Source organism: Pleurodeles waltl, chromosome 7, assembly GCF_031143425.1.
Source record: "Pleurodeles waltl isolate 20211129_DDA chromosome 7, aPleWal1.hap1.20221129, whole genome shotgun sequence".
In the NCBI taxonomy this organism is placed as follows: domain Eukaryota; kingdom Metazoa; phylum Chordata; class Amphibia; order Caudata; family Salamandridae; genus Pleurodeles; species Pleurodeles waltl.
In genome coordinates, this window is record NC_090446.1 from 353,894,078 (window position 1) to 353,920,819 (window position 26,742).

A 26,742-nucleotide genomic window follows, 5' to 3' on the forward strand; every position below is an offset into this window, starting at 1 on the left:
GTTAATTAAGATGCATTAGGTATACAGAACGGGCCAGTCTGAAATATATGGCTTTGCACGAAAAAGAACTGTGAGGTGTAATGGGGTGTATTATATGGTGTCGTTGTGCAACCTCACCACGTAATACACCAACCAACCTCCTTAGAACCAGTAGGTTTTGTTGGTCAAACCTTCAGGCACAGGGTAACTGTGGCTCTGAGCAGCAAGGCTTACACAAAGTTACCAAGTGTAAAACATTGAAACAACACCAAAATAATTGCGGAAGGAATAACTGAGATGCTCAAAAGTCTGACGCAAATTTGTAATCGCAGAGCATATTAATATATATTTTTGAACACCAAAACAAAAAAGATCCCCTGGAGGGTTCTAGAGATACAGATTTTACAAGGTATAGTAAATATGTAATTTTTACTCAACTACCAACAAGCACTGACAAATTCAACACATTTGACACTTAAAAGCTTTTTGAGCAAAGCCTTTGGCTAGTTATATTGCGGTCGGTTATAATTACTTTGAGTAACAAACTCTTGCGGGGAGCCTGTCAAGGGAACCAGTAAGGTCCTCAGAAACACTTACCTTGCCACGGGAAGCAGTGTTCAGTCTGTTCCACGCACTTTTATCCCTTTCATGTAGGTTACTCTGGAAGTGGCCCTCATGCAAGGCTTACCGGATGCTGAAGATGCTGTGGGTGCGATGCAGTCAACGGGGGCCTTCCTGCTGCTACTCCGCAGTCCACAAAGGTGGTGAGGCAGTCCTCATAATGTCTTCCTTGTCTTGGTAGAAGTGCAATCACCCATCATCGCGGTCACAGGCAAATCCTTCACTGGGCAATAACTTGTCTGCTGGGCAACCACACTGCACTCTGATGACTCTCCCGGGTCCATAAAATGCAGGTCCAACTTTGTATGTCGGATCCTGGTCTCTCTCGCTGCACAGCAGTGGATGGCAGTGATGTGAAGATTCTGAGTTACCACCTTGCCCCATCAGGATTTCAGCTGTTGTGGCCCTGTGCTGCGAACAGGAGGTCAGCCAATTGAACTTTGAGTCTCTTATTTCAAGTGGGCTCCGGAGGCGACATCTCCACAAGCCGTGATGCAATTAGTGGGGTGACACTCTAACTTACATGCCCTGGGTACCCTGGGCATCATTTACTAGGACCTTATAGGGAAGTTAGCTTATGCCATTTGGGTATAAACTAATTCCACATACATGTTTTAGGGTCAGTGTAGTGGTACTGATGTCTGGCCGCAGGCCTCTGTGAATTCTGAGTCGGAAAACCAGCAGTAGCAGACCATAAACTTGTCGGTGACCATACAAAAAGAGACAATTACTTACAACATCTAAATACGTGCTAGCTGCTGGAAACCTAATTAAAACTTTTATTAAACAATATTCATCCTAGCTGAAACATCAAATAATTACTTGTAAAAGTGATGGCCTGCCTTGGACCACACGTTCTACCTAATATAAATGGAATCTGTATATCCATTAATGAAAGCCATCTAGTTAGAGTTGAACAAGCCATAATCATCGTATCCGGATGGTCTATTTCAAGATCCTTTGCAGAGGTTTTCCTGAAAAACAGCTGCATCCTCTGTGGAAAACACAAAAAACAGCAGCCAACCGTAAAATCAAACTCAAACAATAACACCCTCACCACACTAATCCCAAAAGGACCCCAGAGCTTTTATTATGGCCACAATTACGGTTTAGCAGCAGGAAACATATTACAAACTTATTTGCAGTGACTCGTCAACTAACTTTTAGGATGAGGTCATTTTACACACTATATTGCCAAAACTGCCGCCTTCTATAAAGATACGATCAGCAGTCCATAGAAATGAGCAGTTAACAAGGGGAAGATGTGCAGTTTGTTCTTGATTCTGGGCATGCACATCGGCTTCTCTGGCAAAGGCTTCTCTGTCTGAATCCAGGCTGTTGATGTCTGTAAAGACACAGTTGAATTCATATTGCCTTCCATGTCTTACTTTCTTCTTACAGTGATTTGTGTCCGTTTGCCAGTACGTCCTCTTTGGCCGATCAGTAATTATCTGGCCCTCTGTGGAATGTTGTCAGCCGAATACTTCCACTTCTTGGTTTCTGCAGGCAAAGCTGACAAAGCATAGGGCGAATATTGGTATTTTAGAAGCAGGTCATCGTGTGTGGGGCGTCCGCTTAGCTGATGTTAGCATGTGTGGGACGTGACTTTACAAAGGCATTCAGCAATTCCAGGGCAGATGGCTGAGGGTATCAATTAAAGGTAAGAATCTGTCAATTTCATTGTCTAACAGTAAAAAACTATGTTATATCTACGTGTTGTGTGTATGTCCTGTTTAGGCAGGAAAACTAAAGTCTCTCTCTATGCTGGGGTTTGACTTTTCACTTGTTTCCTTTTCTCATCTGGTTGGAATTTTGGGTGTGATTGCAAATGAGTCTTTGGTAATATGGTTTGACGATGGACTTTAAATCTTTGTAAATTGTCTCTTAAAATATTTCCTTTTAATTGAGGACAAAAGTGGAAAAGTGAAACAACATATAATGTGTGTGTAAGTACTGATGATGTTTATTCCTGAACTATGTGCTGCAGCCATTCGACCAGAAGGAAAGAACAACAGGCCCTATATTTTCTCCATCAATATGGCCTCTGCATCTCGTTGCACCTTGGATGTGGCCGCAGACTCACTGGAAGACCTGCATGACTGGGTGAAGAAAATCCGGGAGGCAACACAGACTGCAGACGCTAAGGTAACCTGCAGGAAGAGAATGTGCTGTCTGATGATTCAGCTATATTAACATAATTTCACCAACCGTTCCCATTTAATTATACTATGGGAAAAGCTAAGTCTTGCTTTCTGCAGCTCATGGATAGATCATCCTAAATTTTTCAGCTGTAGCCTAAACAATTTCATTTTAATTCTCGAAAATAAAGCTAGTAAACCATGGCACACCTCCTAGTGCAGGTCATGCTGGAGATAGTTATAGTTAAGAAAAGTACTGGTATTTCTGCTATGAGCAGCTTAATCAAGTGCTTGGTGAGAAAGATAGGCACATCAAGGATTTTCAGAAACTATGATTGATTCCAGACCCTGATCCTGTGTGGGATGTAACATTCCCGACTCCCTCACCTAATTATGATTTCTGTAACCGTGGGGTATCTGCATTGCACTCTGAATGGTGTTCACAGATTAAGTATACATCTTATGTGTCTCTTTTCCGTCCTTTCTCAAAGTGTACCCTTTGCCCTATGCAATCTATTTGCAGTTAGTCTTAGTATGGATTCTATCCACATCGGATATCAGTGACTGATCCTTTTATCCAGGTTTAATATGAATGAGACATTAACAACTGCTGTTGTTGACAATAACTTGCCTTCACCATAGTCTCAATATTGGTGTCTTTTCTGAATGCTTTGCCAGTATCAATTCCTTCCAGCCTTGATGATTTAACATAATACACATTTCCATTGTTCCTAATTGTAGGAAGTTGACTCTTTATATAGAGGACCAAAATAAGGTACACTGTGCAAAGAGTCCAATCTATCCCTAGTGGTATCTCAGCGGCGCAAATGGCATCTCAAATGCTCTCTTTTTGGGTAGTGTGGTTGAGCAGTTAGGCACATCACAGGGTAGTTCAAAGCATGTAAGCACACACTCGCCGTAAGTTAGACACACATTCAATAAAGAAATCCGACATCAGTTTGATAAAAATAACACATACTTTTATATAAATGTTGATACCAAGTTCCCTGGAATAGGATGAGTACTTTTCAAGATATAGATTTTTAGTGTTTTTAAAAGTTGACAGTGCAATTTATGGATGTGGTAATGTTATCCTATGGGGGAAAACGTACTGCATTTGAATACTTCACAGCGACTTACTAGACGGTTCTCCAAGACTTAAGATGCGTATGGGCGGTGTCTAAAGCCACACCAGCAGGTCATCTCGGGAAGCTTTGGGGCGTACAGGTGCTTAGACGTTGGGTGTCCCATTCACTTCAAGGGGAAAAGGTCCAGTCGGGATGTTGCAGTAAGGTGAGACTGGAAGGTGAGTCTGGGGGAAGCCATAGGGGGCTTGACCCTTGAGGTCCTCGACCATGTAGGGACATCATTGGTCCACTTCTCCTCGGGCTGTGGGGCTCAAGTGCAGTGGTGTCTTCTGGATTCAGGTCCAGTGCTTCAGTTCCTTGCAGTTGCAGGGGGCCCAGAAAGCCAGGCTGCAGACGTGGACTGGGGATCCATACTGACCAAGCCAACATGCGGGCTCAGGTCTCATGAGGCTGGGAGATGTGGGGACACCCTTGGTCCTCTTCTTCGCTTTCCGGCGAGGATGAGTGCAGAGATGTCCAGAAGCATTGGGTCTTCGTCTTTGATTTACTAGCGGTTGCAGTGGAGTCTGCAGAAACAGGCTGCAAATGCCATCAGGAAGTCCACAGAGGGCAAGCTTGGTTGGACCTAGTCTCTGGAGGGCCTGCGAACCACACTGGCATCGTTGGCCCACTCCAGCTCGGGCTAGGCGGCTCATGTGCAGTGGTGCTGTCCGGCGTCAGATATTTGGCGGTCCCAGTCCTTACAGTTATTTCTTTGGGTGCCTGCTGATGCAGTGAGGAACCTCCACTGATCCAAGGGAGTTCTTCTAGGCGATATGCGAAGCACTGGAAGCTCTCGTGGTTTTTAGAGGCTGCAGCAGCAGGACAGATGAATTGCTCCTCGTGGGTCTGGTGCAGCAGGAAGGCTAGCAGGGTTGCCGCCAAGTCCGTCATGCTCCTCGGTTCTCTGGTCAACAGGCCTCTTGTCTACTCTTTTGTTTGTGTCCAGCAAACATCTGAGGTCTTGGTATTGCGGGGTCCCCAAATCCTCAATTTAGGGGGCACTAGGCAGAGTAAACAATAGTAGCCAATGAGCTCATTACCCTTGGTCACTACACCCCCCTATATGACCACTCTCTGTAAGAATTGGGCATCACCCTGTCCCAGAATTCAGAATCCTACCAAACACAAGATTGTGGAATTCCTAACCTGTGTTCACTTCACGCTTGACACCCTAGGGGTGTGTCCAGCCTGCAAATTCCACACACCTCCTGTATAGCTAATTTCGCAACCTGTCCAGGAGCCAAATGGGCCCTGGGGCAGAGGGGATGGCATCTCCCTCTGAGGAGAGCCAAATCTGCATACCAAGGCGGTGGGCTTCATTGAAGCCTTCTGCCTTGAAATGCAGATTTGCAGGTCATCCGGTTGGGAGGGGTGTGTAAAACCCCTGCCAGAGAAGGCTTTTTTTTTTAATCTCCAGAGAGCAAAGGCTCTCACCCTTGGGAGTCAGAATCTCATCTGTTGGTTGCAGGCTGGCTAGAACTAGTCAGTTAGCCCACCAGCAATTGGTAGTTTTCAGGGGACGCCTCAAAGGTGCCCTCTGGGTGCATGTATTAATAAATCCATCTCTGGAATCAGTCAGTGAAGCCATCATGTAGCTGGGGAACTTGTATTGACCAGTGTCCAGCACATATATTTAAAATTACCTCCCTGTTCACTTACTATGTCTAAAAATCAACAAAGACATAGCAGGGGCACATCTGCTCTTGCAGATATGTCCACGCATGTAATATAATGCCCCCTGCCTTAGGGCTGTAAGGCCTGCTGTAGGGGGACTCACAAATATTACATTCAGTGTTTTGGGGACACGGCTCACAGGCTGTGTGCCATGTTGTGTTTTAACTTTATGTTTTAACCTTTTCACGCAGCCTGCAGTGGCAATCTGCATTAGTTTGCTGCTGGGTCCCTTAGCTTGCCAAAAGCTATGCTGCCGCTCTTAAGGACTCTCTGGAGTACCTAGGCCCTAGGTACCTGAGGTACTACTTACTAGGAACTTACAAATGGTGCTACTGGTCTGGCTACTTGTGGATCATATGACCAGGTGTCATTTTTGGGGGGGAAGGAATACTGGCACTAGGGACCTGGTTAGCAGGAACCCATTGCAGCTCAGTCAAAGCAAAATTGCATAAAAAACAAGGCAAAAGGTGTGTGTGTGTGTGGGGGGGGGGGGGTACTGCAACCATAACCAAGCTTCCTACAGTCTGTAATTGTGTGTTTTTGGACACCTGTTCATTCCCACTCAAACACATCTAACTGTTGCTAATGTATTCTGTCCTGCTTTTTCCAGCTTACTGAAGGGAAGATGATGGAGAGGAGGAAAAAGATTGCCCTGGAGTTGTCTGAACTTGTCATCTACTGCCGGCCTGTGCCTTTTGATGAAGAGAGTAAGGAGCATCACAATCCCATACTACTAACCTTTTAGTATGTCCTAATACGTTCGACCACCAGTACACCCTGATTGTGCCTGTCCTCGCAACACCATGGTACTGCATTACCTGATGAATCTTAATGTTCGATGGCATGTGTGGCTGTAGATACACATGCTTTTCATAATTCTGCATCTAGTGTTGGGCTCGGAGTGTTGCAATTTGTTTTTGTTCGACAAATCTTTTCGCATCACAAGAGCGAGTGACTCATCCTCTTGGATTTCTCGCTGTGGTCATGTTCCGACATGTCTTCCTCTCGCACCGGTATTCCTTGACTTGGTCTATTCCAAACTTTTCTTTTCCATCTTTCCTTCATTAACGGTACTGTATTTCAACCACATTTTCACAAGCTAACATACTCACTCCAAATTCCTACGTCGGGTAAGCTTACTACCATTAAGGGCGTCAGCGCCCGTCTCGGGCCTACTCCTCCACCTGGTGTCGGGATAGGCAGGGCTGATGGAACACTCTTTTTTTGGAGTAGAAACCTAGCAACAGGGCACAGTAAATTACTTTGGAAGATTGTGTACCTCAAGTGGGGATTGCACAAACACAATTCTCACATTACATTTCACATTTTTAGACAATGGTACTAAACATAAATGTGTGAATCTTGGTTCCTTCATTGAGAATGTGGAACAGAGGCCTCTTGTGGAGTGAGACACGTCCTGAGTCATTTGCGCTTGGAACTGTTTATTTATTGCAGAGATTAATTGCCACAACTCTCTGATGAACTAATATTGAAATATCTCCCATAAATGAGCCCTAGATTTAATTGTAAAAGAGTGGGACAAAAGGACTTGAGGGAGAAATATATTTGAATAATACATTTCGTATTTAGATATGCATGTATTCAGTGTATGTTCACCACAAATTATCTCTTTGCTGTTGTCATCAGACAAAGCCTGCATAAGTGGTAGTCCACATTCAGAAACATATGTGGGTTTCGCTGTTTACTACAAGAACATAAAAGGGATGCATGTTCTGCAACTTCAGAGCCAAGTAAGAGAAGAAACACATTTCTTTCTGTAGGAAGCTGGCTCTTAATATTGTATATCAAAATGAGATATACTGCACAAAGAGTCCAGGGCTGCCCTTGTTAGTGGACAGGACTCGTGCTAGCAATCAGAAGATGCTCTTTTTAGGTGTTAGTGTGGTCGAGCCGCCTTAGGCTTATCTGAGCGGAGAGTGAGATATCTGCAAATAAACACACAAACAATTAATGAGACACATGCCTCAATTCACACAAATTTGCTAAAATAAAAAGTTTATTTATATATGTTTTGGCACAAGAAACAACACAATCCGGTTCGTACGTTTTTCAAGAAAACTCGTTACAGTTCAGAAAAGTCAACATGTAGTGCAATTCTTGAAAGCTGCAATATTATCATATGGAAGAACAACAAATACTGCAAACAGGTACACAGCAACTTACGAGACCAGTCTCCGGGACTAAAGGTGAGTGTTGGGCAAGGGTCAGGACCACATCAGCAGGTCACACCTGGTGAGTCTTGGGCGGTCAGGTGCACATGTGTAGTATGGTGACGGGTGCCCAGTGTTAGTCAATGTGGATCAGTCCAGTTGGAAAAAGACTGAAGGCGTTGAAGTGAAGGTTGCAGTGGGGAAACCCACAATGGACTTTGTCTTTAGAGAGGCTGGGGGACCAGGTTGGCACCGATGGCCCACTTCAATACTAGCTGGGAGGCTCAGGTGCAGTGGTGCTGTCTGGCAGCAGTTTTGGCAGTCTGGAGTCCTCTTCAGTGGTTCTTATCATGGAATACCAGGGCACACCAGTATAGTCCACAATGTCCACATAGGTGATACAGTATACATCCAAGTCCAATACGCATTTTCGTGGTTGATTAGGACTTATTCTTCTCAAGACATAGTACATTCCAAAATGCAGCCGATGTGTTTGGTCATCTAGACTTTCTCAAGGCCGCAAAGATCAAATATGCAAAGAAAGGATACAATAAGAACGTAACAGACGGTAAAAGGGAGATTTTGTTGTGTATTTACAAGTATTGGGTGAAGGTAGAAAACTTCTTAGGTGCTCATGCTGTCTGGTGGGATGGACAACATCCCTATTAAGTAGAACGGATAGCTAACAGTTAAGTGTAGGGTGGGAAACCAGATATCGTATGCATGCAGAGCACATGCCTGGTGTAATTGGAGCGTTAGGCCAGAGAACCCATGTGTGTAATAAGACGCGTGATAGATTGAAGTTGGTGTCTATAGTGCCATCATGATACCATGTGTAAAATATACTGGACAGTGGAGAAAACAAGGAAGAAAGGGACATACCATAGATTCTTGATGATAGTGCCCATATGTGGTGGGAGGTAAGTATTCCCCCCCCTCAATTGGAATAAGAGAGACAGCCAGAAAATATTTCAAGATCTGTCTTCTCAGTACCGGAAATAGTTTTTTGTTGTTTTTTTAAAACAGGCATCTGTAGGAGATAGCCATGATAAGCCTAAAATGACATACTAATTATTAAGTGCAGTGACCCAAAAAATTTATCAAGACAATGTTAAAACGATGTAGGGCATGACCATATTGAAGTGGCGTTAAATTACAAAAATTGAAAATTGGAAAATTAAGAGTATAGTGTTCTCCATACTAGGAGGAACATCCCTTATGAGTTAAGTAGGTAAAGTTGGATTAAAAACGCCAAGTCATTATTTTTGTCATGTGCATAAACGAGGTAGGAGCAGCCATGGTCAAGTGACTATCTCATATTGGTTAGCCTCTATCATGTAAATAAACAAATTTAGAAGGTTGTAAGTTTATTAACAAGATATATTCATATTTCCATATGTAGCAGGCAGTGCTGTAAAGGTGTTGTTTACCAAGTAGGAAATGAGTCTAATCATAAGGGAACGATCCCTGCTTGTGAACAATACCCCTGAGGAATTGTAGTCGTACAGTTTATTGGTGGTTTGGGTAACAATGTATCAGTAGTGTTAGGTGGTAGAAAACTATGACACAACAAGTCTCATAGTGTATGGCCTCTGCTATATATCTAACTCTGGGTTTACTAGTGAGGTCCTTTTTGAGGGTGTTATCGGCTAGTACGAAAAGACCAATGTTTGTACAGAATTTTGTAGGTCTGTGGATTGAGAGCACTATGAGGGGCAATCATAGATCATTTACTATGTGTTCTAGGCTTTTCCTTTTTGGATGCAGTCAGTAGACTTTCCCATTTTGTCTTTTTAATCCTGCTGCTGTCTTTGCATATAAGGCTTTGGGGATAGCCCTTCAGTGTGAAACGTTGTTGCATCCGATTTAATTAGTTGAAGAATTTGTTGTCTTCACTACAGTTTCGTCTAATCCTGGTGGCTTCTCCAAAGGGAATAGCTCTAATTTGTGAGAGGTATGAGAACTCCTTACGTGTAATATGGCATTACAGGCCGTGGGTTCCTATAAAGTTTGGAGCAAATTTTGTTCTTCTTTATATATAGGGTGATGTCTACGAAACTAACTTGTGGGGTGCCATGTTTGCTGGAGAACTTGATGTTATAAATGTTTACTCCCTATTCTTCCTAATCCCCAAAAAGGACAGAACTCTCAGACCTACTTTGGATCTCAGACTGTTAAGCCATTACATTCTCTCAGAACCCTTTTACAAGGTTACACTTAAAGATGTTATTCCACTCCTTCAACAAGGCAATTTTACGACAGTCCTAGACTTGAAGGATGCCTACTTTCACATACCATCTGTGGTGGCAGGAAAACATAATTCCAAAGTCCTTCCTTTTGGAGTCATGAACTCCATGAAGTTGTAGTCATGGCACATCTCAGAAGACAAGAGTCATGGGTTTCCATACCTAGACAACTGGCCCATCAAAGCCAGCACAATACAGCAGTTTTAAACTGACACTCAAGCCACAGTATTCCTACTTCACAAGTTAGGGTTTACAATAAACTTTCTTAAATCCCATCTACAACCTCTTCAGAGTCAACCATATCTGGGAGCCATTCTCAATGCACAGTTAGGGTTAGCATATCCCAACCCATCACTCATTCACAATTTTCATCTAATGCTTCCCCAATTTTAGGAGGAACACTCCTACACTGTCAAGATTGTCATGCGTCTCTTAGGGATGATGGCATCCTCTAATGCCATTGTTCCTCACGCCAGACTCCACATGCGTCCCCTACAGAAGTGTCTGTTTCTTCAGTGGTCTCAGTCACAGAGTCATCTTCAGGATCTAGTGTCTTTAGGTCGCCATACACTCTGGTCTCTGCAGTGGTGGAACACCACCAGCCTACTGAAAGGGTGCTCGTTTGGAGACTGTGTGCCTCAGATCATTCTGACCACAGGCACATCCCTGACCGGTTGGGGTGTGCACTTTCAGGATCTCACAGTGCGGGGCCTCTGGGATCTCAATCATCAAACTATACACATCAATTATCTGGAGTTTCCTGTAGTATTTCTAGCCCTGAAAGCTTTCCTTCCTCACCTGTCACATAAAGTTGTGTTAGTCTGAATGGCCAACATGATAGCTATGTATTATCTACAAAAACTAGGGAAGGGGACACGGTCATTCCAGTTGTCACAACTCGCTCAGACAATATGGAAGTGGGCTCTTCACCACCACATTCTCGCAGTGGCAGAGTATCTCCCAGGAACAGACAACAACTTTGCAGACCTGCTCAGCAGGATGCATCAACAAGTCCACAAATGGGAACTCCATCCACAAGCCCTTCAAAAATACTTCCAAAAGTGGGGAACTCCTCAAATAGATCTTTTCGCCACAACAGAAAACACAAAAAGCCCAAGCTTCTCATCCATGTACCCACACCCTCTCTCCAGTGGCAATGCTCTATGGATGAACTGGTCAGGGATATTTGCTTACGCTTTTCCACCTATCCCTCTCATTCCATTCCTGGTTTGGAAGATGAGACAAACGTCCCTCACCATGATCCTTGTAGATCTCACCTGGGCACGACAACCATGGTTCACTACCTTTCTGGTCCTCTCGCTAGTCCCAGAGAAGCTCCCTCAGCAGACTGGATCTTCTCACACGGGAACAAAGAAAGATCAGACATCCAGACCCCAACTCACTCAACCTTGCGATATGGCTCCTGAAGTCATAGAGTTTGTTTATCTACAGTTATCTTCCGAATGTATGAACATTCTTAAGGAAGCTCGTAAACCTCCAACTAGAGCATGTTATGGTGCAAAATGGAAATGTTTTGTTTGCCACTGCCAGACCAAACAAATTAACCCTATTAAGGCTTCAGTCCACGACATTGTTTGCTATTTGCTTAAAAAACGTAAACTTAAACTTTGCACTTGTATAGCGCACTACTCACCCGTTAGGGTCTCAAGGCGCTGTACTCATACCGCTATGGAACCCCTCCTGGCTTTTCCCTGTGAGGTGCCCACTCCTGGGCACCCCCAGGGTGAAGCCAGGCATTCAAGCGCTGTTGGGGCCGTTGTGGAGATTAAGCAAGCTATTGCCCAGAGTTGCAGAGTGGGACCCATTAATTAGATTAGGCACCGAGGCGAGAATTATCTGGTCCAAGGGAATTGAGCCCAAGACTTGCAGAAGCGGGACTTGACCCTGGTCTTGAGCCAGATCTCTGCTTCTGGGTCTGCCGCTCTAACCATTGTGCCACACTTCTCCACTTGCAGGAAGCGAACTTGGCTTACACTTCTATTTGTCTACATCTTGCAGCCCTAGCTGCAAATTTTCAAAACAGGCAGCATACTTCCCTGTTCAGAATCCCAGTTGTTTAAGCCTTTATGGAAGGCCTTAAGAGTCATTTCACCCAGATTACCTCCAGCACCATCCTGGAATTTTAATATCATGCTCACTCCTACTCCCAATCACAGAGAAGAGAACTGTGGCGCTTGCCGGTTGTTTAGCTCCATAAAGACTCATAGGGATCGAAGAGCGCATCGAATGGAGATGGCGTCCAAGTCGTCAGAGCATACAGCCGACATCTTCGGGGATGAACACGTAGAAGAAGAATTAGCACACCATGCGACCGTTTCCATCGCCGACTCTGATTCGAGATTTGGATCGAGATTCTGATGTCGACAGCCAGTCCATCCCACCGGCGTGGCACATGAGCACATCAGCCCCCTCCCATCACCCAAAGACAATTAAAAAGACTTCTGCACTGGTCTTCAGTCTTCCACTGCCTGCCAGCCATGGTCAGACCCACAAAATACAGTTGGATGACCACCCCTCGGATTCTGCACCAAAACAAATGACCAAAGTGCATTTGGCGCAGAGCAAACAGCTTCCCACAACTGTTTCGGTACCAAGCCAAAAATCGGAGAATTCTACCTCAGAGATGAAATAAGTAACAATGATTTCAGAGCCGACATTCTCGGCCCGGCTCAAGCATTTGATATCCAAGCTTTTGGAGCTGAAACCTGTCGGTGGTAAATATGGTCCAGATACTGAGGAGTCTTCAGAAATTAAACCCATATTCGAGATAATGGACACTAAACAGCAAAAGATCCCTATGCATAAGGACACAGGAAGGATCATAGCCTCTCCTCCTCCAACAATCAAAACAAAATTTACTTTTTAAGAAACTTTAGAAGCTGGGCCTCCACCTGCTAAAATATTTAAACAAAAGGAGAAACCAAAGGCACCACAACAGCCTTCACCACCACATTCTCCTTTACTTCCTGCTTCTCCACCACCACCTTCACCCACACAACTTTCTCCACAGTGCCCTGTTTCACCACATAGGGATGATTTGTATGATACTCAAGAGGATCTAGATTCATGGGACATATTTGACACAGATCCTATTCTTCCCAATTATCCTGATTTATACCCTGCAAGGCCAACTCCCCCTGAAGATACCACTACTTACAATCAGGTTATAGCCAGCAGCTGCGTATCATAATGTACAACTACATACAGATCCCATTGAGGATGTTTTTTTATTTGATACCTTAATGTCTACTCATAAAGAGTATCAGTGTCTCCCTATGCTCCCAGGCATGCTTAAACATGCAGAGGACATTTTTAAAGAACCGGTAAAATCCAGAATCATTACACCCAGGGTGGATAAAAAATATAAACCTGCACCCTCGGATCCGGTTTTTATTAGAACACAACTACCCCCTGACTCTATAGTGGTCAGTGTGGCAAGAAAGAGGGTCTATAGCCAATTTACAGGGGATGCTCCTCCTCCAGACAAGGAAAGTTGCAAATTTGATGCAGCAGGTAAAAGAGTAGTAATCCAAGCTGCTAACCATTGGAGGATTGCAAGCTCTCAAGCACTCCTAGCAAGGTATGATCCACTATAGATGCAGCAGATATGGCCGCAAGGGGTATCAACACCAGCATTATCATTAGAATACACGCTTGGCTAAGGGCTTCAGGTTTTAAGCCAGAAATGCAACAGGCAGTATTAAATATGCCCTTTAATAAACAACATTTATTTGGCCCAGAGGTTGATATCACAATAGAGAACCTCAAAAAGGACTCTCAAACAGCTAAAGCTATGGGTACATTGTACAATACACCTACTTGGGGAGCTTTTCGTAGGCCACATTTTAGGGGTGGTTTCAAATCATCAACCACAGAACCATCCACAGCCCAACAAAACCAAGGGCCACACTTCTACAACAAAGGCTCCTTTAGAGGCTCTTACAGAGGAAATAATTATAGAGGAAAAGGTAAATCAACCGCGGCAAGAGGTTCTTCCACCTCAACGAAGCAGTGACTTCTTACACATCCCCACAGAGCATACATCTCCTGTGGGAGGAAGAGTGGAACATTTATACCCACAATGACACAACATTACTACAGATCAATGGGTTCTATCAATTATCCAACATGGTAATTGGCTAGATCTCATCTCTATTCCACCAAACATTCCCCCTTGTTCACACAAACTTACTCTGTAACATCTCAATTTATTGAAACAGGAGGTACAATCACTACTATTCAAAGGTGCCTATATTCCAACACAGGTCTTGAGTGTATCCACAATACTTCCTCATATCAAAAAAAGATGGTATCTTAGAACAATCTTAGGTCTCAGACCCCTCAATCAATACATTCTTTCAGAACACTTTCACATGATCACTCTACAAGATATAATTTCCCTACTATAGAAACAAGATTACATGACATCATTAGATCTAAAATATGCTTATTTCTACATTCCTATACATCCAGCACATCGAAAATATCTAAGATTTGTTATAGTAGGAAAGCACTACTGTAGGAAGTTGGCTCTGTATGCACTATTTCAAAGTAAGGAATAGTATGCACAGAGTCCAAGGGTTCCCCTTAGAGGTAAGATAGTGGCAAAAAGAGATAATACTAATGCTCTATTTTGTGTGGTCGAGCAGTAGGCTTATCAAAGGAGTAGTGTTAAGCATTTGTTGTACATACACACAGGCAATAAATGAGGAACACACACTCAGAGACAATTCCAGGCCAATAGGTTTTTGTATAGAAAAATATATTTTCTTAGTTTATTTTAAGAACCACAGGTTCAAATTCTACATGTAATACTTTGCATGAAAGGTATTGCAGGTAAGTACTTTAGGAACTTTGAATTATCACAATAGCATATATACTTTTCAAATAAAACACATATAGCTATTTTAAAACTAGACAGTACAATTTTCACAGTTCCTAGGGGAGGTAAGTAATTGTTAGTTCTTGCAGGTAAGTAAACCACCTACGGGGTTCAAGTTTGGGTCCAAGGTAGTCCACCGTTGGGCGTTCAGAGCAACCCCAAAGTTACCACACCAGCAGCTCAGGGCCGGTCAGGTGCTGAGTTCAAAGTGGTGCCCAAAACGCATAGGCTTCAATGGAGAAGGGGGTGCCCCGGTTCCAGTCTGCCAGCAGGTAAGTACACGCGTCTTCGGAGGGCAGACCAGGGGGGTTTTGTAGGGCACCGGGGGGGGACACAAGTTAGCACAGGAAGTACACCCTCAGCAGCACGGGGGCGGCCTGGTGCAGTGTGCAAACACACGTTGGGTTTTCAATTGGAATCAATGGGAGACCAAGGGGGTCTCTTCAGCGATGCAGGCAAGGGGGGGGGGCTCCTCGTGGTAGCTACCACCTGGGCAAGGGAGAGGGCCTCCTGGGGGTCACTCCTGCACTGGAGTTCCGATCTTTCAGGTCCTGGGGGCTGCGGGTGCAGAGTCTTTTCCAGGCGTCAGGATCTGGGGAGTCAGGCAGTCGCGGTCAGGGGAGCCTCAGGATTCCCTCTGCAGGCGTCGCTGTGGGGGCTCAGGGGAGGCAACTCTGGCTACTCACAGTCTCGTAGTCGCCGGGGAGTCCTCCCCGAAGTGTTTGTTCTCCACAAGTCGAGCCGGGGGCATCGGGTGCAGAGTTGCACGTCTCACGCTTCTGGCGGGAAATGCAGTTGTCTTTAAGTTGCTTCTTTGGAAACAAAGTTGCAGTCTTGGGTGAACAGGGCCGCCGTTCTCAGGAGTTTCTTGGTCCTTTTAGAGCAGGGCAGTCCTCTGAGGATTCAGAGGTCGCTGGTCCTGGGGAAAGCGTTGCTGGAGCAGTTTCTTCAGAAGGGGGGGAGACAGGCCGGTAGAGCTGGGGCCAAAGCAGTTGGTGTCTCCGTCTTCTCTGCAGGGTTTTTCAGCTCAGCAGTCCTCTTCTTCTTAGGTTGCAGGAATCTGAGTTCCTAGGTTCAGGGGAGCCCCTAAATACAGAATTTAGGGGTGTGTTTAGGTCAGGGAGGGCAGTAGCCAATGGCTACTAGCCCTGAGGGTGGCTACACCCTCTTTGTGCCTCCTCCCAAGGGGAGGGGGTCACATTCCTATCCCTATTGGGGGGATCCTCCATCTGCAAGATGGAGGATTCCTAAAAGTCAGAGTCACTTCAGCTCAGGTTGCCTTAGGGGCTGTCCTGACTGGCCAGTGATTCCTCCTTGTTTTTCTCATTATCTCCTCCGGCCTTGCCGCCAAAAGTGGGGCCGTGGCCGGAGGGGGCGGGCAACTCCACTAGCTGGAATGCCCTGTGGTGCTGTAACAAAGGGGGTGAGCTTTTGAGGCTCACCGCCAGGTGTTACAGCTCCTGCAAGGGGGCGGTGATAAGCAACTCCACCCAGTGCAGGCTTTGTTACTAGCCACAGAGTGACAAAGGCACTCTCCCCATGTGGCCAGCAACATGTCTCGAGTGTGGCAGGCTGCTTAAACCAGTCAGCCTACACGGGTAGTTGGTTAAGGTTTCAGGGGGCACCTCTAAGGTGCCCTCTGGGGTGTATTTTACAATAAAATGTACTCTGGTATCAGTGTGCATTTATTGTGCTGAGAAGTTTGATACCAAACTTCCCAGTTTTCAGTGTAGCCATTATGGTGCTGTGGAGTTCGTGTTTGACAGACTCCCAGACCATATACTCTTATGGCTACCCTGCACTTACAATTTCTAAGGTTTGGCTTAGACACTGTAGGGGGACAGTGCTCATGCACTGATGCCCTCACCTATGGTATAGTGCACCCTGCCTTAGGGCTGTAAGGCCGGCTAGAGGGGTGACTTATCTATACTGCATAGGCAGTGTGAGGTTGGCATGGCACCCTGAGGGGAGTGCCATGTCGACTTACTCGTTTTGTCCTCACCAGCACACACAAGCTGGTAAGCAGTGTGTCTGTGCTGAGTGAGGGGTCCCCAGGGTGGCATAAGATATGCTGCAGCCCTTAGAGACCTTCCCTGGCATCAGGGCCCTTGGTACCAGAGGTACCAGTTACAAGGGACTTACCTGGATGCCAGTGTGTGCCAATTGTGTAAACAAAAGTACAGGTTAGGGAAAGAACACTGGTGCTGGGGCCTGGTTAGCAGGCCTCAGCACACTTTCAAATCAAAACATAGCATCAGCAAAGGCAAAAAGTCAGGGGGTAACCATGCCAAGGAGGCATTTCCTTATAACTACGAATTCAAAGTACTACCATTCGGCGTAACAACAGCACCAAGGGTATTCACCAAATGCCTAGAAGTAGTTGCAGCATTCCTCAGAAAACAACACATATATGTCTTCCCGTATCTAGGCGAGTGGCTCATAAAAGCTAGTACAATTCAAATCTGTCAACAACATACATAGTATACAGTGGACATCCTACACAAGCTAGGATTCACAATCAGTTATCAAAAAGCTCACCTGCAGCCAGCACAGATACAATTGTATCTAGGGGCAATTCTGAACACTCAATTAGGGTTAGCATACCCAAACCCAGTGAGGATTCAAGCATTTCACAATCTCATATCTCAACTACAGTACAACCACACCTATATAGTAAAGCTGGTCATAAAACTATTGAAAATGATGGCATCATGCATAGCAGTAGTACCCAATGCACGCCTGCACATGAAACCACTGCAACAGTGTCTTTCTCAACAATGGGCTCAGACACACGGTCACATTCAGGATCCAGTGTTCTTGGACCGGCAGACTTATCACTCTCTGCAATGGTGGAATCACACCAACTTATTAAAGGGGCGGCCATTTCAGGACCCTGTGCCACAGACCATAATCACAACAGATGCATCAATGATAGGCTGAGAAGCCCATCTCAACAAACTCACTATACAAGGGGAATGGGACTCAATCCATCAAACCTTTTCACATAAACCACTTGGAATTACTAGCAGTGTTCCTAGCACTCAAAGCTTTTCAGATCTAAATCACACACAGGACAGTGTTAATAAGGACAGACAGCATGACCACAATGTATTATCTGCAAAAACAGGGGGGGCACTCATTTCAGTTGTCCCTTTTGGCACAGACAATTTGGAAATGGGCAATTCACAATCGCATTCAACTACTAGCAAAGTATATTCCAGGGATACACAATCAACTAGCGGACCTCTTAAGCAGATGCAGCAACAAGTACATGAATGGTAGATTCCCCCACAGGTGATTCAACAATAATTCCAAACATTGGGAACCCCAGACATAGACCTCTTCGCCACAAGCAAACACAAAATGCTGAAACCCACACCCTCAATCGAAGGGCAATGCTCTATGGCTCAGTTGGTCATGGATATTTGCTTACGCTTTTCCACCTCTCCCACTAATTCCATTTCTGATCAACAAGATCAGTCAGACCTCCCTAACCATGATACTCATAGCTCCCACGTGGGCATGTCAACATTGGTACACAACACTGTTGGATCTGTCTGTCGTACCACATCACAGACTACCAAACAGACCAGACCTATTGGCTCAAAACAAAGGTCAAATCAGGCACCGCAATCCCAGTATACTCAACCCGGTGTTTTGGCTCCTGAAGTCATAGAATTCGGCTACTTACAGCTTCCATCTGAATGTATGGATATTCTAACGGAAAAACACAAACCTACAACTAGACAGTTATGGAGCTAAATAGAACCATTTTGTCTATTATTGTCAGCCCAAAAACATTAACCCACTGAAAGCTTCAGTACATGATATTGTCTGTTATTTGTTACACTTACAAAAAGCAAATCTTGCATACTTCTCTATTAAAATTCATTTAACAGCAATAGCTGCTTACCTCCAAAATATACAACATAATTCCCTGTTTAGGATTCCTGTTATAAAGCTTTTATGGAAGGTCTTACCGGGTTTATCCAACCTAAAGTTCCACCAGCCCCTGTCTGGAATCTTAACATTGTACTCACAAGACTTATGGGCCCACCATTTGAACCCATGCATTCTTGCCCTGTTCAGTTATTATCATGGAAATTTGCCTTCTTAGTAGCAATCACTTCTTTAAGAGTTAGTGAAATTCATGCATTCACTTTAGAAGAACGTTTCTTTCAAATTCACAAGAATAAAATAGTCCTTAGGGCAAACCCAAAATTCCTACCAAAAGTAGTTTCACCATTTCATATCAATCAATCAGTGGAATTGCCAGTCTTCGTCCCACAGCCAGATTCATTTGCTGAAAAGAGCTCTTCATACCCTTGATGTTAAAAGGGCTCTCATGTACTATATAGATAGAACAAAAAGAATTCAGAAAATCTATGCAACTCTTTGTAGCATTTTAACAGCCTTCCAAGGATAATCCTATTTCAAAACAAAGATTAGCCAGATGGATAATAAAGTGATAATTAAGTACTATCTTAAAGCTAAAAGACAATTACTAGTAACTCTTAAAGCACATTCCGCTAGAAAGAAAGGAGCTTCAATGCCATTCTTAGGAAATATACCAACGGCAGATATATGTAAAGCAGCCACATGGTCTGCACCACACACATTTAATAAACACTACTGTGTGGATGTGTTATCTCGCGAGCAAGCTAACGTTTGACATGCAGTGCTTAAAACACTATTTCAAACTACTCGAACACCTACAGGCTAGCCAACACTTATTTTGGGAGGGGACTGCTTTACGGTCTATGTAAAGCATATGTACCTACACCTACACATGTCATTGAACTGAAAATGTTACTTACCCAGTAGACATCTGTTTGTGCTGTGTAGTGCTGTAGATTCACATGCGCCCACACTCCTCCGCGGAAGCCTGTGGCTGTTGTAGTATCTTATTTGTAAATATGTGTTCGATGGCATGTGTAGCTGCAGATACACATGCTGTGCACATCCCGCCATCTGGTGTTGGGCTCGGAGTGTTACAAGTTGTTTTTCTTCGAAGAAGTCTTTTCGAGTCACGAGACCGAGGGACTCCTCCCATTTCGACTCCATTGCGCATGGGCGTCGACTCCATCTTAGATTGTTTTTTTTCCGCCATCGGGTTCGGACGTGTTCCTTTTCGCTCCGTGTTTCGGGTCGGAAAGTTACTTAGAATCTCAGAAAAATCGTCGGTATTGTTTGCGTTTGGTATCGGGTTAGTTACAACAGATCGACACCGAATTAAGAAGAGCTCCGGTGGCCCTTCGGGGTTTTTTCGATCCCCGTCGGGGCCTGGTCGGCCCGGCCACGTGTCTCTTCAAGGCTGATGGAACGGACCCCATTCCGCTTCTGTCCAAAATGCCATAACAAGTATCCATATACAGATCAACATCTGGTCTGTAACTTGTGTTTGTCACCAGAACACAAGGAGGATACTTGTGAGGCCTGTCGAGCGTTTCGGTCCAGGAAGACACTCAGGGACCGAAGAGCAAGAAGACTGCAAATGGCGTCGGCGCCGACAGGACAAGAGCGTTTCGAGGAGGAGGAAGAAACATTCTCCACCCAGGATTCGGACTCCGAGGAGATCGATCTCGAGGAAACGCCGAAAACCGTGAGTAAGACGTCGAAACAAAGAACTCACGAGAAGACCGCTAAAGCCCAGGGGACGCCACCGCCAACAGGCCATGGCTTAACCCGAAAAATAGGTGACCGTTCATCGGCACCGAAAAAGGGCGAGCTGGTGTCGAAGTCATCCGACTCCGGTCGAGATACCGGCACACAGCAATCTCGGGCCCGAGATAGTGGCTCAGAGAAGATTCGGCACCGAGACAGCGGCACCGAAACGGGTCGGCACCGAGAGAGCACGACGCCGAAAGTAAAGAAGGTTTCGTCGGAGCCGAAAAAAGCAGCCGAAAAAGTTTTGGTACCGAAACAGCCGGCCTCGGAACCGAAAACAAGTTCCTACACTGAGGAACAAGGACTGTCCACACAAATGAAAACACATAGATTTGGACAGGAATTAGAGACAATAGAGCCAGATCACACAGAAAGACGGCTCTTTATTCCTAAAGATACAGGGAAGATCAGCACTCTTCCTCCAGTCAAAATGAAACGCAAGCTTGCCTTCCAAGACAAGGACAAACAGCCACACGCAAAGGTGGCTAAACAAGTAACACCGCGACCATCCCCACATCACTCTCCGCAACCATCACCGGTAGCCACTCCACCAATGATGCAATCCCCAACTCATACAGGAATGAGTCAAGATGACCCTGACGCATGGGACCTTTATGACGCACCAGTGTCAGATAATAGTCTGGAATGCTATCCAGCTAGACCATCGCCACCAGAGGATAGTACAGGCTACGCACAGGTGGTGTCAAGAGCAGCGGCATTTCATAATGTCAGCCTTCATTCAGAGCCCATTGAGGACGACTTTCTTTTTAATACACTGTCATCCACACACAGCCAATATCAGAGTCTTCCTATGCTACCCGGAATGCTAAAACACTCCAAACAAGTGTTTGAGGAGCCTGTTAAAGGGAGAGCCATTACTCCGAGTAGATAAAAAATATAAACCGCCACCAACAGACCCAGTGTACATTACACAACAGCTAACGCCAGACTCTGTTGTGGTGGGAGCAGCGCGCAAAAGAGCCAACTCTCATACTTCAGGAGATGCACCACCTCCAGATAAAGAAAGTCGAAAATTCGATGCTGCAGGCAAAAAGGTGGCGGCACAGGCAGCAAACCAGTGGCGTATTGCAAATTCGCAAGCTTTGTTAGCCAGATATGATAGGGCCCATTGGGATGAGATGCAACACTTTATTGAACATTTACCCAAGGAGTTCCAAAAAAGAGCGCAGCAAGTAGTAGAAGAAGGACAGAGTATCTCCAATAATCAGATACGGTCAGCAATGGATGCTGCAGACACAGCTGCTAGAACTTTCAACACAGCAGTAACAATAAGGAGACATGCATGGCTGCGTACATCAGGATTTAAACCAGAGATACAGCAAGCTGTGCTGAATATGCCATTCAACGGACTGCAGTTGTTTGGGCCGGAGGTGGACACTGCGATCGAAAAACTTAAGAAAGACACTGACACGGCCAAAGCCATGGGCGCACTCTACTCCCCACAGAGCAGAGGCACATTTCGAAAGACACAATTTCGAGGGGGGTTTCGAGGGCAAACCACAGAAGCCACAACCTCACAAACAAAGCCCACTTACCAGAGCCAGTATCAGCGGGGAGGTTTTCGGGGACAATATAGAGGGGGACAATTTAAAAGGAATAGAGGAAAATTCCAAAGTCCCAAAACTCCTCCAAACAAGCAGTGACTTCAATGTCACATATCCCCAACACATAACACCTGTGGGGGGGAGACTAACCAAGTTTTACAAACATTGGGAGGAAATAACAACAGACACTTGGGTCTTAGCAATTATCCAGCATGGTTATTGCATAGAATTTCTCAAATTCCCTACAAACGTACCACCGAAAACACACAATATGTCAAAACAACATATAGATCTTCTAGGACTAGAAGTTCAGGCATTGCTACAGAATGAAGCAATAGAATTAGTACCAAAACAACAAATAAACACAGGAGTTTACTCCCTGTACTTTCTGATACCCAAAAAAGACAAGAGTCTGAGACCTATACTAGATCTCAGAACATTAAATACCTACATCAAATCAGATCACTTTCACATGGTTACATTACAAGACGTAATCCCACTGCTCAAACAACAAGACTACATGACAACACTAGACCTAAAGGATGCATATTTCCATACACCAATACATCCTTCACACAGAAAGTACCTAAGGTTTGTATTCCAAGGGATACATTACCAATTCAAAGTGTTGCCATTCGGAATAACAACTGCACCAAGAGTTTTTACAAAATGCCTAGCAGTAGTAGCTGCACATATCAAAAGGCAGCAAATACATGTGTTCCCGTACCTAGACGATTGGTTAATCAAAACCAACATGCTAAGACGGTGTTCACAACACACAAAATATGTCATAGAAATCCTCCACAAACTAGGTTTCTCAATCAACTACACAAAGTCACACCTTCTGCCGTGTCAAACACAGCAATACTTAGGAGCGACAATCAACACAGCAAAAGGGATTGCCACTCCAAGTCCACAAAGAGTTCACACATTTCACAATGTAATACAGACCATGTATCCAAAACAAAAGATACAAGTCAAACTGGTGATGAAACTACTAGGCATGATGTCTTCATGCATAGCCATTGTCCCAAACGCAAGGTTGCACATGCGGCCCTTACAACAGTGCCTAGCATCACAATGGTCACAAGCACAGGGTCAGCTTCTAGATCTGGTGTTGATAGACCGCCAAACATACATCTCACTTCAATGGTGGAACAGTATAAATTTAAACCAAGGGCGGCCTTTCCAAGACCCAGTGCCACAATACGTAATAACAACAGATGCTTCCATGATAGGGTGGGGAGCACACCTCAATCAACACAGCATCCAAGGACAATGGGACATACAGCAAAAACAGTTTCACATAAATCACTTAGAACTGTTAGCGGTATTTCTAGCGCTCAAAGCATTTCAACCCATAATAAGCCACAAACACATTCTTGTCAAAACAGACAACATGACAACAATGTATTACCTAAACAAACAGGGAGGGACACACTCGACACAGTTGTGTCTCCTAACACAGAAAATATGGCATTGGGCGATTCACAACCACATTCACCTAATAGCACAATTTATTCCAGGAATTCAGAACCAGTTAGCAGACAAGCTCTCTCGGGATCACCAACAGATCCACGAATGGGAGATTCACCCCCAAATACTAAACACTTCCAAATTTGGGGAACACCACAAATAGATCTATTTGCAACAAAGGAAAACTCAAAATGCCAAAACTTCGCATCCAGGTACCCACAAGATCAGTCTCAGGGCAATGCGTTATGGATGAGCTGGTCAGGGGTATTTGCTTACGCTTTTCCCCCTCTCCCACTCCTTCCATATCTAGTAAACAAATTGAGTCAAAACAAACTCAAACTCATACTAATAGCACCGACATGGGCAAGACAACCTTGGTACACAACACTACTAGACCTCTCAGTAGTACCTCATGTCAAACTACCAAACAGACCAGATCTGTTAACACAACACAAACAACAGATCAGACATCCAAATCCAGCATCGCTGAATCTAGCAATTTGGCTCCTGAAATGCTAGAATTCGGACACTTAGACCTCACACAAGAATGTATGGAGGTCATAAGACAAGCTAGGAAACCTACCACTAGACACTGCTATGCAAATAAGTGGAAAAGATTTGTTTATTACTGCCATAATAATCAAATTCAACCCTTACACGCATCTGCCAAAGATATAGTAGGATACTTACTACAATTGCAAAAGTCAAAGCTAGCTTTCTCTTCAATAAAGATACATCTTACTGCAATTTCAGCTTACCTGCAAATTACGCACTCAACTTCATTATTTAGGATACCAGTCATAAAAGCATTTATGGAAGGCCTAAAGAGGATTATACCACCAAGAACACCACCAGTTCCTTCATGGAACTTCAACATTGTCTTAACACGACTCATGGGTCCACCTTTTGAGCCCATGCACTCTTGTGAAATGCAATACTTAACATGGAAAGTTGCATTTTTGATTGCCATCACATCTCTAAGAAGAGTGAGTGAAATTCAAGCATTTACCATACAAGAACCATTTATTCAAATACACAAGCATAAAGTGGTTCTACGGACAAATCCCAAATTTTTACCAAAAGTGATCTCACCGTTCCACTTGAATCAAACGGTAGAATTACCAGTGTTCTTCCCACAGCCAGATTCTGTAGCTGAAAGAGCACTGCATACATTAGACATCAAAAGAGCGCTAATGTACTACATTGACAGAACAAAACTAATTCGAAAAACAAAACAACTATTTATTGCTTTCCAAAAACCTCATACAGGGAATCCAATTTCTAAACAAGGCATTGCTAGATGAATAGTTAAGTGTATTCAAACCTGCTATCTTAAAGCAAAGAGAGAGCTGCCTATTACACCAAAGGCACACTCACCCAGAAAGAAAGGTGCTACCATGGCCTTTCTAGGAAATATTCCAATGAACGAAATATGTAAGGCAGCAACATGGTCTACGCCTCATACATTTACCAAACACTACTGTGTAGATGTGTTAACTGCACAACAGGCCACAGTAGGTCAAGCTGTACTACGAACATTATTTCAAACAACTTCAACTCCTACAGGCTGAACCACCGCTTTTGGGGAGATAACTGCTTACTAGTCTATGCACAGCATGTGTATCTGCAGCTACACATGCCATCGAACGGAAAATGTCACTTACCCAGTGTACATCTGTTCGTGGCATTAGTCGCTGCAGATTCACATGCGCCCACCCGCCTCCCCAGGAGCCTGTAGCCGTTTAGAAGTTGATCTTGAACATTTGTAAATTTGTAAATATATTACTTTAAACTTCATTATGTACATACGTATTCACTCCATTGCATGGGCAGTATTACTAGCATACACAACTCCTACCTCACCCTCTGCGGGGAAAACAATCTAAGATGGAGTGGACGCCCATGCGCAATGGAGTCGAAATGGGAGGAGTCCCTCGGTCTCGTGACTCGAAAAGACTTCTTCGAAGAAAAACAACTTGTAACACTCAGAGCCCAACACCAGATGGCGGGATGTGCACAGCATGTGATCTGAATGTGAAAAAGGAATACCAGAAAAGGGCTCAGCAAGTGGTAGAGGAGGGACAAGCAATATCGAACAATCAGATACGATCTGCACTAGATTCCGCTGACACTGCTGCAAGAACAGTGAACACTGCAGTGACAATTAGATGACATGCTTGGCTAAGATCCTCAGGTTTCAAACCAGAGATTCAACAGGCGGTCCTTAAGATGCCATTCAATCAACAACAACTGTTTGGCCCACAAGTGGACACAGCCATCGAAACAATGAAGAAGGACACTGATACGGCCAAAGCAATGGGAGCGTTCTACTTGTCCCAATACAGAGGGACATTCAGAAATCCGCAATATAGGGGAGGTTTCAGACAACAGCCTTCAGAAACATCCACCTCACAAACAAAACCCACCTACCAATCACAATATCAGAGAGGGGGGTTTCGCGGGTCCTTCAGGGGACAATTCCCAAGGTCAAGGGGGAAATTTCAGCCCACTAACCATTCCACTAATTGCAAGCAGTGACTTGCCCGTCAACCTCCCCCAACACACATCCCCTGTGGGAGGAAGACTAAGATTTTACCACAAACATTGGTCAGACATAACCACGGACACATCGGTTCTATCAATTATCCAACATGGTTACTGTATAGAATTCACACATTTTCCTCCAGATATTCCCCCAAGAGCGCACAAACTGTTGTCACAACATCTAGCAATGTTACAAACAGAGGTGCAGGCACTATTAACAAAACAAGCCATAGAACTAGTAACTCACCATCAAAAAGGAACAAGGGTTTATTCCCTATATTTCCTTATTCCCAAAAAGGACAAAACACGAAGACCAATTTTAGATCTCAGGACTCTCAACCTATTCATCAAATCAGAACACTTTCACATGGTGACACTACAAGATGTAGACCCCTTACTAAAACAGGGAGTGTAGGAAGTTGGCTCTGTATGTGCTATTTCAAAGTAAGGAATAGCATGCACAGAGTCCAAGGGTTCCCCTTAGAGGTAAGATAGTGGCAAAAAGAGATAATACTAATGCTCTATTTTGTGGTAGTGTGGTCGAGCAGTAGGCTTATCCAAGGAGTAGTGTTAAGCATTTGTTGTACATACACATAGACAATAAATGAGGTACACACACTCAGAGACA

General features: G+C 44.5%; 1 protein-coding gene across 2 annotated transcripts in view; it reads left to right on the forward strand.

The window, feature by feature from the left end:
- The window catches only part of PLCG1 (phospholipase C gamma 1), a 775,517-nt gene that overhangs the window by 615,595 nt on the left and 133,180 nt on the right, over positions 1–26,742 (forward strand). For both annotated transcript variants that reach the window (XM_069243788.1, XM_069243789.1), the window contains exons 24-25: positions 2,588–2,745; positions 6,153–6,249. In XM_069243788.1, the coding sequence (XP_069099889.1) occupies positions 2,588–2,745; positions 6,153–6,249 (255 nt within the window). The remainder of the gene's footprint in view (positions 1–2,587; positions 2,746–6,152; positions 6,250–26,742) is intronic.